The sequence below is a fragment of the Girardinichthys multiradiatus genome, chromosome 19, assembly GCF_021462225.1.
Source record: "Girardinichthys multiradiatus isolate DD_20200921_A chromosome 19, DD_fGirMul_XY1, whole genome shotgun sequence".
NCBI lineage: Eukaryota > Metazoa > Chordata > Actinopteri > Cyprinodontiformes > Goodeidae > Girardinichthys > Girardinichthys multiradiatus.
In genome coordinates this window covers 13,469,300-13,480,272 of record NC_061811.1, presented here as the reverse complement: position 1 = coordinate 13,480,272, position 10,973 = coordinate 13,469,300, and the positions used below count along the sequence as shown (strand labels likewise).

Below are 10,973 nucleotides of genomic sequence, written 5' to 3'. Positions count from 1 at the left end.
GGAAGAAAAATCTGCATCTCCATAAGGCTTGGCAGCATGTAGAGTTCTAAATTTTCCTGGTAGATGGCTGCGGTAGACTCTACCTTCATTTCTTAATGAAATGCTAATTCAATTTTCATCTGAGGAGAGGACTTTGGATTCAATTCAATTCAGTTTTATTTATATAGCTCCAATTCACAACATATCATCTCAAGGCACTTTACAAAGTCAATTCAATCGAATCATACAGATTTCAAGTCAGGCACATACATTACAGTTAGGCCAGATGTAGGTTCTTGGATGAGAAGAAACAACACATAAAGTTAAAAGCTGAAATAACAGCAAATAACGCAAAGATGGAGAGTAGTATGAGAATGTAGCAGAGAGAGTGAAAGTGGTCATTACGTCCTCTAGCAGCCTAAGCCTATAGCAGCATAACTACAGAGATAGCTCAGGATAACCTAAGCCACTCTAACTATAAGCTTTATCAAAACGGAAAGTTTTAAGCCTAGCCTTAAAAGTAGACAGGGTGTCTGCCTCACGGATTAAAACGAAAGTTACGTATGTAACTCCGGTTCTATGAATCCCGGATGACTTCCAGATATTCATCTGTCACTCATAATTCTTGCTTCCGCGAGAAGATTCTGTAGGAATGACGTAGACATATACAGGTCCTTCTCAAAATATTAGCATATTGTGATTAAGTTCATTATTTTCCATAATGTCATGATGAAAATTTAACATTTATATATTTTAGATTCATTGCACACTAACTGAAATATTTCAGGTCTTTTATTGTCTTAATACGGATGATTTTGGCATACAGCTCATGAAAACCCAAAATTTCTATCTCACAAAATTAGCATATCATTAAAAGGGTCTCTAAACGAGCTATGAACCTAATCATCTGAATCAACGAGTTAACTAAACACCTGCAAAAGATTCCTGAGGCCTTTAAAACTCCCAGCCTGGTTCATCACTCAAAACCCCAATCATGGGTAAGACTGCCGACCTGACTGCTGTCCAGAAGGCCACTATTGACACTCTCAAGCAAGAGGGTAAGACACAGAAAGAAATTTCTGAACGAATAGGCTGTTCCCAGAGTGGTGTATCAAGGCACCTCAGTGGGAAGTCTGTGGGAAGGAAAAAGTGTGGCAGAAAACGCTGCACAACGAGAAGAGGTGACCGGACCTTGAGGAAGATTGTGGAGAAGGGCCGATTCCAGACCTTGGGGGACCTGTGGAAGCAGTGGACTGAGTCTGGAGTAGAAACATCCAGAGCCACCGTGCACAGGCGTGTGCAGGAAATGGCCTACAGGTGCCGCATTCCCCAGGTCAAGCCACTTTTGAACCAGAAACAGCGGCAGAAGCGCCTGACCTGGGCTACAGAGAAGCAGCACTGGACTGTTGCTCAGTGGTCCAAAGTACTTTTTTCGGATGAAAGCAAATTCTGCATGTCATTTGGAAATCAAGGTGCCAGAGTCTAGAGGAAGACTGGGGAGAAGGAAATGCCAAAATGCCAGAAGTCCAGTGTCAAGTACCCACAGTCAGTGATGGTCTGGGGTGAAGTGTCAGCTGCTGGTGTTGGTCCACTGTGTTTTATCAAGGGCAGGGTCAATGCAGCTAGCTATCAGGAGATTTTGGAGCACTTCATGCTTCCATCTGCTGAAAAGCTTTATGGAGATGAAGATTTCATTTTTCAGCACGACCTGGCACCTGCTCACAGTGCCAAAACCACTGGTAAATGGTTTACTAACCATGGTATCACTGTGCTCAATTGGCCTGCCAACTCTCCTGACCTGAACCCCATAGAGAATCTGTGGGATATTGTGAAGAGAACGTTGAGAGACTCAAGACCCAACACTCTGGATGAGCTAAAGGCCGCTATCGAAGCATCCTGGGCCTCCATAAGACCTCAGCAGTGCCACAGGCTGATTGCCTCCATGCCGCGCCGCACTGAAGCAGTCATTTCTGCAAAAGGATTCCCGGCCAAGTATTGAGTGCATAACTGTACATGATTATTTGAAGGTTGACGTTTTTTGTATTAAAAACACTTTTCTTTTATTGGTCGGATGAAATATGCTAATTTTGTGAGATAGGAATTTTGGGTTTTCATGAGCTGTATGCCAAAATCATCCGTATTAAGACAATAAAAGACCTGAAATATTTCAGTTAGTGTGCAATAAATCTAAAATATATGAATGTTAAATTTTCATCATTACATTATGGAAAATAATTAACTTTATCACAATATGCTAATATTTTGAGAAGGACCTGCATAGCCTCTGTGGTCATCTGGTGTGTCACAGGTGTGACTGTTGGTATAATTACTCAAACTGCAGTACAACTTATATGCAACTGAATACACTACAAAGACAAGATATTTAATGTTCAAATTGATGAACTTAGAGGGGTTTTTTTGCAAGTATTTGCTCATTTTGAATTCCTTCTATTTATTTATTTTTTTTAAATCCTATTTTATGTTTTACACTAATTCAAGCAGGAGGTATATTGAAAGGGCTAAAGCAATGATGAAAAGAAATGAACTTAAACAACATCTGTGCTTGTGCACCTTTTTTACCACATTTTCCCTTCTACTTAACTTTTTAATATGCTTGGATACAGCACTGTGTGAATAGTTTATGGAGGTTGTGTGCTGGACAACTTTTAAGTTAGCACACTTCATGGTTATTTAGGCCAAAACATGGCCATAACTTAACCTCTCTGTTTTAAAAAAAAAATATTGGTTTTATGTAACATTCTAATTTCATTGAGAAACCGAATTTTTGGGTTTTCATCAGCTGTTAGCCATAATCGTCGAAATGATGTTGTTTGAATCAATAAAATATGGGTTTAACCTCTTGATGTAAATTTTTTAAATAAATGTACCTTTTGATGATGTTTTAATTTACTGAAATGGAACTATAAATGTAATTCGCCGATTTAATTACGAGGAGCACCTAAATGCAACACTTGTCACCGCTGAGATCATGTTCCAAGACGAGCGCATGCGCAGTAGTTTAAGGTCGGGGAGTGTCTGAGCGGCTCGTTGGACTCAGAAACCAATGCAGAAGAGCATCTGCAGGAACAATGAACCGGGAGGATTGGAAGGAAAGGATTTTGTAAAATGGGCGTAATTTGAACGGATTGAGAAAGTCGCAGAGATTGGATCCCAGAGGAACATTGAATTGTTGCTTATTTGAGGCGTGAATGACCTCTAGCGGTACAGGGAATTAGGATTTTCTAATACTTTGTTGCCTGCAAACTCAGCCCTCCCACAGACTCGGTAGCGGCGTTGCATTGGAGAGAATATGAATACATCATGTTGAAAAATGAACAGGGTTAATATTAGGATCATTTTCTTGAGATATATTAAGTTGCCTTTATTGTCCTGTTAATAAGCATGCATAGTTGTTTGCCAGCAGGCCTCCAGTGTGCTTGAATATTCTTTACATTTCACTTTTTAAATTCCTGCTTAGGTTTAACAACTAAAAATAGATTTACCAGCTTCACTGATGCCATAATCTCCGGGAGGTCATGAGATGACCATCTGCTGCTGGAACCTGCTGTATACCTGCAAGCTGATTAACCAGTGAAGTAACCCAAGGCAGGAATTGTCTGTGTTTGGACTGTGTGACTGCCTGCTGAAGGAGGCATGCTGAGAGCCACAGCGTGCTCCACAGAGGAGAGGGATGAAGAGGATGATGGGGAAGAAGAGTTGAGGGATGGAGGGGTACCATTCTATGTAAACAGAGGAGGCCTCCCAATGGATGAGGAGACTTGGGAGAGGATGTGGCGTCATGTGACCAGAATCCACCCAGATGGTGAAGCTATGGCCAGGGAAATAAGGGGTGCCACTGAACTGCCCAAGGTAAAGTGAACTTACAGGACATTAATTAGTTTTTAAAAATGGACAGAAATAGTTACAGGCCCTTATCTAACCAAACATTTTAGCAAAGGTTATTTAAAAGGCAGATTATCAAAAAGCTGATTCCCGTTTGGAAAAGAAAAAAGTATTGGTATTACTGGATATCAGTGCTGCATTTGACACAGTTGTTCATAACACACTGACTGGTAGAGTGGAACCTGTGTGGGATTGACTGGTGCTCTATTAAATTTGCTCCAAGATTACTTGGCAGACTAGGACTACTTTGTCAATTGGCAATTATAAATGTGAGAAAGTAAAGAGCACATGTGTTGTTCCTCCTGGCTCAGTTCTCAGGCCACTTTTACTTCAACATTTCCATGCTGCCCCAACTCGGCTTTTGGAGTGTTATAGCGTCTTTTACTACATCATGATGCTGATGACACACAGGTTTATATTTTTGTCACCACATGAGTCATTGACTACATGACCACAAAGCATGCAAAAACATTGGTGACCAAGATTTTAACATCTAAAAGTCTATAACTAAGTCAGCCACCTACCATTTTAAAAACATTGCCAGCATAAAGGATTTCCTGTCAAAACAAAACACAGAGATACCACTGTTAGCTTTTACATTCAGTAGGTTAGATTATTGTCATACTGTCTTTAAGTATCTGTAAAAAGAACAATCAGACAGCTATAGATCATGCAAAATGCTGCTGGCAGAGTCCTTACCAACTCAAGGAAAAATGATCAAAACCTTAAATCAATGCACTCGCTCCCTGTGTCTAAAAGGACTTTTTTTTAATTAATATATCTGTGAGCCATTGAAAGGTCTTGGGCCTAATTACATTTCAGAGCTGCTTGTCAGATGTGAACCATTTAGACTCCTCATGTGACCACATCCGTGTTATTAAGCATTCCAAGGACAAGAACTAAATAAGAGGAGGCAACAACTTTCCCATAAAGGTCAAAGATGACTTAATCAGTCCTTTTTTAATGTCTCAACTATTTGTTTTTAATTACCATTTTTTTCTGCCTCTTTCTTTTAACATAGTGCTGAAATTGTAAAAATGTTTTTATAATTATGTTTTTAACTGTATTAATTTAACTGAATTCTTTTAACTTTTATTCCTTAATTTTCCTGTAAAGCTCTTTGAAATTTCTTGCATATATATTCTGCTGTCCAATTAAAGAAGCCATGCACTGCTTTGCCTCAAGTTGCAGTGAACATTGTGATTGTTGTAGTAATGCTGTTGTTTGTTCCAACAGATTTTAGTACCAAGTGTGCCTACATACCAACCTACAACTACCATCCCACAGCGCCTGGAAGCCATACAGAAGTACATCAGGGAATTACAGTATCCTTCCATGCATTTACGATACTTACTTTTATTTAATATGTTAGTAGGCGGGTTGATTTTAGAAAATTAAATGAGCAAATTTCTGTAATATAGGCCAAGAGTGTAGACTCTACATTCAGTATTAACCAAACCCATGGTTTCCACTTTGTGCAAAGATTCATTCATAATTAATCAGCAGCCTATGAATATAACAAAGCACTAAAGAGCTGTGCCCTCCTCTCTGTTCATGCTATGTTACATAACCCTTTAACTGTTCTACCTTAACTGTATCTCACAGGTACAATCACACAGGAACACAGTTTTTTGAGATAAAGAAAAGCCGTCCTCTCACTGCGTGAGTTACTCTTACTTTAAAAGCAAGAAGCTCTGTTCTCAGATGGTAGCTTAGATGGTGCTGCATCTGCCAGGGATCCATGTGGATTAGCTGTGTCTCTTGTTTACCCCAGGGCTTCTCAAGTAGCTGCTAATGTCAGTCAGGAGATGCCTGAAACACACTTCCTGACCTTGCTCTATTCGATTTGGGTTCCATTTCCTTGGCGGATGGAAATCATGTTGACCTTATGGAAACTAGAGCAGTCTTAGCACATGATTGGAAGTAGATTTACTGTTTATGTTTTATGAAAACATACATATTGCATATCTGTTTCATTTGTTTTCACAGGTTGATGGACATTGCTAAAGAGATGACAAGAGAAGCTCTGCCGATCAAATGTTTAGAGGCGGTGATCCTGGCCATGTATCTTTAAAGTCGTAGAGTACGTTGCATGATTCAGATTGAGTTAAATGTATCTTTAATTGCAGTTATGAATCTGGCTTAAGATTTTTTCTAAAAGTGACAAAACAAACCTGTTATTTTCCTCTTACTTATTGGTAAAGATGTCTAAAAAGGTATCTTTTATTGCAGCAGCATAATCACCCATTTAAACATTTTAGAAAACCCCAATGTACACTTATTCACTGGGGGAAATCGCTCTTGGTGTTGCTGAAAATTCCTACTAATTAAATGTTGTCGCACCATTCTAGTCGATAAGTTGATTTTGTCTAGGAACTTTTATTTACCATCCACAACTTCCTCTTATTTTCTCCTATTTTCTCATGAAGAGTGGCATTGTGAGGTGACCATGTCTCCATAACAACAATTTAATACTATACAGTATATAGGTCAACCAGTTTTTTGGGAGGTCATGCCAGGAAACGGCCTTTTTTCCTTTCTACCATCACAAAAGCAAATGCATAGAATTGGCCAAAGTGAGTCAGATTAGATTAAGATTGAGCTTTTCAGCAGTAAACTCTCCAGATGAATATGGCTGCTGTTAAATTTGGTGCAGGATCTGTGTCTTTACCAGGAGGGTAATAAATGTGGCCAGCATTGTAATATAGAAGGTTACCTGGATGCAGACTTTTGAATGATAATCTGAATATGAAGCTGTCATTTCTGTCTGATGAAGTCAACATGGAAGCTCAGTTAAAAAAAAAAAATCAGTTTTTATCATACATGCTTTTTAACCATTTTGTTGCCTCCACAATCCAGAATTTAAATCCTGATGTCCATTTCCTTGACATATAATGGCATAGTCATCTCACAAACAGCATGCCCGGTGTGGAGCGATTCCCGCTCAGCTTTAAATCTCAGTTCTCAGGGAACCACTTCTACCACATTGTGCTCGGGGTTCACAGCGGGGGCCGCTTCGGTGCACTGGGCATGAGTCGAAGGGAGGACCTCATGTTTAAGCCTCTGGAGTTTCGAACACTCATGGACTTGGTTCAGGAATTTGAAGGAGCCTACAGGGGCTACTGGCACAACCTGCGCAAAATTAAAATTGGCCAGTACGTGTCCCATGACCCTCATAGTGTGGAGCAGATAGAGTGGAAACACTCCATTCTGGACGTGGACAAGCTGAGCAAGGAAGAGTTACGGAAGGAGCTGGAGAGACACACTCGAGACATGAGGCTCAAGGTACAGTTTTGCTTCAAACTTCTTGCTTTTGTATCTAATTTATTGCTGATGGTGATTACTTTTTTTTATAGATTTGTGCTGTGTCCTGGAGCAGGAACACCAAAGAAATCACAAAAAGTTATTTGAGAAATTGAAATTTCGTATTTAGCTGGAAAACTGTCAAGTCAGCAGTCTTCCCTGTGATTATGTAAGCCATAACACAGTTGTGACATTTTTCTTTAAAAACATTTTTTTATTAATGTTATGTAATATTATAATTCTCCCAGAAGCTGAATTTTGGATTCGTATTAGCGATAAGACATAATGAGCAAAACTACCAAAATTATCACATTTTTACAAAAAAATAAGTAAACCTCCTCTTGAACATAATTACTGAAATAGATTACCTTTCTCATCATAGTGTAATTACTTAAGATGCGCCCGTATTTCCTTTGTTTTCTTCTTTGTGAAGACAGTAATACTCTGAGTTGATCTACTGGTTGAGAGGCAGTTTCTCTGAAATCACCTCTCATGCCAAGATATTGAGTGTGGCCATGATGCAGGGCATTGTGGATAATAAAAGTAATGCAATGACTACTTTGTGCAAAGATGGCTCCATCCATCAGTAAGAGGCCTTTCTACTGAGTGCTCAGCACAATCACTTTAAAAGCATGCACAGATTAAAGCTACGGGCATACGAGAAGGGGAGAACTGAGGGACTGTTGATGTCCAGATATAATTTTTAAAAAGTGATTTAATTTATTTTTTGCAGATTGGAAAGCCAGCACCTCCCTCTCCTACTAAAGACAGGAGAAACAGCATGGGTTCTCCTCTCAAAGGACCAGGCAGCCCCATCCGGAGGATCAGTCGAGTTGAGAGACGGTAGGATTGATCACACACTCTTATTTGAAACAGTACAGGCACTGCAATCACTTAATGTTCAGCAGACATAAATTAGTCAAAAACAAACTACAACTTTTTTCCTGCTTTAATGTGACTTAAAACCTGTAAAACACAAGTGAAAAAGAAACTGAAATATTTTTTGGGGAAAAGAAATTAAATAATATGTTGTTGAAAAGGTGTGCATGCCCTATAACTAGGGATGTGGCTGTGTTCAGAATTACCTCCACATTCAAACTGGTGTTAAACAAGGAGTCACCACACACCTGTTCTTGTTGGCTTTTATTGGATCTTATTGTAAAAAGGTATGAGTCAGGAGAAGAGTACAAAATAATGTCTAGGCATTAGGTTTATTAGAGGTAAACCATATAACATAGAAAATCATTTGGAGAAAATATGGGGCAACATTTTTCGTAAAAAGACATCCCTATATAGAGTGGGATTTCTGGCAAGTACTGGCTGTGAAGTACATGTGATGACAATCTCCCATAGTGTTCATATGAATTCAATTCAGTTTATTTATATAGCACCAATTCACAACACATGTTGTTTCAAGGCACTTCACAAAAGTCAGGTTCATACATTCCAATTAATCCTAACCATTGAACAGTGCAGTCAGATTCAGTTATTTATTCAAATCGGATAAAAAGTTTTTCTGTCTAAGGAAACCCAGCAGATTGCATCCAGTCAGTGACTTGCAGCATTCACTCCTCCTGGATGAGCATGTAGAGACAGTGGACAGTCACTGGCGTTGACTTTGCAGCAATCCCTCATACTGAGCATGCATGTAGCGACAGTGGAGAGAAAGAACTCCCTTTTAACAGGAAGAAACCTCCAGCAGAACCAGGCTCAATGTGAGCGGCCGTCTGCCACGACCGACTGGGGGTTTGAGAGAACAGAGCAGAGACACAAAAAGAACACAGAAGCACTGATCCAGGAGTACTTTCTATGGGAAGAAAAAGTAAATGTTAATGGATGTAGCTCCTTTAGTCGTTTCATCTAGAAAGAAAGAACAGATAAACTCTGAGCCAGTTTTCAAGGTTAGAGTCTGAAAGAGAGCACATAGAGTTTGTTACAGTAAAAGCTCAGTCAATTGCCATGTCTAGGAGAGAGAAAGGGTTAAACACTGTATGAGTGGTCTTTGGGGTATATCGAGATGGAAGCTTTTTCTTACAATGATGAAACATAGAAGCCTAGCTAAATTTAGCAAAACCACATTTGAAGTCACCCATAAACCTGTGGTACAGTGTGTTATGTTCTGATGAATCCAGGATTGAACATTCTGGCCATAATTCCAAAAGGTTTGGCACTAAAAACACATCACCAAAAAAACACCATACTGACAGTGAAGCATGGTGGTGGCAGCATCATTCTTTGGAACCGTTTTTCTTTAGCTAGAAAAAAAAAACATTCAGGCTTCTGCTGGAAAACTGATGATGAGGAGAAAAAATCCCCAAAATCAACAAAAGAAAGGTTTCACCCGAAGAAGATAACAATTTTAAGCTGGTCCAGCCAGAGCTTGGATTAGAACTGATTTTTGGAGTGATAAATAAGCCTGTACATAGATGTTCTGGCGCTCCCAAAGATTTGGTGTGTTTTTGCAAAGAAGAATCGGCCATCATGGCCCAGTCAAGATGTGCAATGCTGGTAAATGTTCACCCAAAAAGACTGAGTGCTGTAATAAAATCAAAAGATCTATTCTACAAAGAATCAAAGTGTTAGTTTAAGGGTGTGCACATTTATGCAGACAAAAGATGTTTGGAAACCTGGAATTTTAACAGTATTTATACGGAAAATTTATCATGGCCTCAGTCAAAAGAATGAAAATTAATCCCAGCTTTCATGTATAAACATACATGTTTTTCTTTATTTTGAAATTATTGTGTTCTTCTTGCAGCCCCTCTGGAGAGAAGAAGGTTTTGGAGCAAAAACCTACCAGTATTAACGGATACCAGATTAGAGTCTGAAGAAGGATTCTGTTGTTACCACACACCTGCATGATGGACCCACCTGGTGACTTCCTTTGAGTAAACATTGACCTATTCTGGAATGGGTCACCAGCAACTGTTCTTCCTTGGATAAACGCCTCATTCAGCTCTCCTTATGTTGTTACAGGTTTTTGTTTCCTGCAACCGTTGCAGTAATTGGTGCTGACAAAGCTCCCTCTTTATAAAGAGGGAGTAAATGTGCAGATCATTTTTTTATATAAATACATAAGTGCAGTTTTGGTACCTTAACCCAGAATAATGTTTAAAAGTGTACATGCATTGATTTACATATCACATCTTTATGCTGTTAGGCTTTTCTACAATCTGCATCACTGTACTGTAAGTTTAAGACAAATTGTTTAGTATAGTACCACCTAGACTCCACTAGACAACAGATACATGTGTAGTAACTTGTTTATATCTGCTACCCTTGTGCCTTGTTTTATTTGGGAAAAATTATTGTAATGATCCCAAAATCTGTTTTCTCTACAGAAAAACAAAGTTTGGTTCTGCATTTCCAGTTAGCTACAAATGGAAAAAATAAATAAATAAAATAAAGTAAAATAATATATACATATATATATATATATATATATATATATATATATATATATATATGTATATATATAAAAGTTTGTACACACCTTCTGATTCAAAGAGTTGTCTTTATTTTCATGACTATGAATATTGTAGCTTCACACTGAAGGCATCAAAACTATGAATTAACACATGTGGAATTATATACTGAACAAAAAAGTGTGAAACAACTAAAAATATGTCTTATATTCTAGGTTCTTCAAAGTAGCCACCTTTTGCTTTGATTACTGCTCCACACACTCTTGGCATTCTGTTGATGAGCTTCAAGAGGTAGTCACCTGAAATGGTTTTCCAACAGTCTTGAAGGAGTTCCCAGAGATGCTTAGCACTTGTTGGCCCTTT

The 10,973-nt window shown here is 38.7% G+C and overlaps 1 protein-coding gene across 1 annotated transcript; it reads left to right on the top strand.

The window, feature by feature from the left end:
• The first annotated feature begins 2,996 nt into the window (after positions 1-2,996).
• Positions 2,997-10,649, top strand: vash1 (vasohibin 1). Its single transcript, XM_047345490.1, has 7 exons — positions 2,997-3,849; positions 5,119-5,207; positions 5,488-5,544; positions 5,872-5,946; positions 6,786-7,167; positions 7,919-8,028; positions 9,944-10,649. The coding sequence occupies exons 1-7, from the start codon at positions 3,634-3,636 to the stop codon at positions 10,011-10,013; spliced, it is 999 nt and encodes a 332-aa protein (XP_047201446.1). The 5' UTR covers positions 2,997-3,633; the 3' UTR covers positions 10,014-10,649.
• Positions 10,650-10,973: the final 324 nt, after the last annotated feature.

Excerpts from the sequence above, each read along its gene's own strand:
- vash1 (XM_047345490.1), top strand. The coding sequence starts at position 3,634 with ATGCTGAGAGCCACAGCGTGCTCCACAGAGGAGAGGGATGAAGAGGAT. Across the intron at positions 3,850-5,118 it reads GTGCCACTGAACTGCCCAAG|ATTTTAGTACCAAGTGTGCC; the intron begins GTAAAGTGAACT and ends TTGTTCCAACAG. Across the intron at positions 8,029-9,943 it reads ATCAGTCGAGTTGAGAGACG|CCCCTCTGGAGAGAAGAAGG; the intron begins GTAGGATTGATC and ends TTCTTCTTGCAG.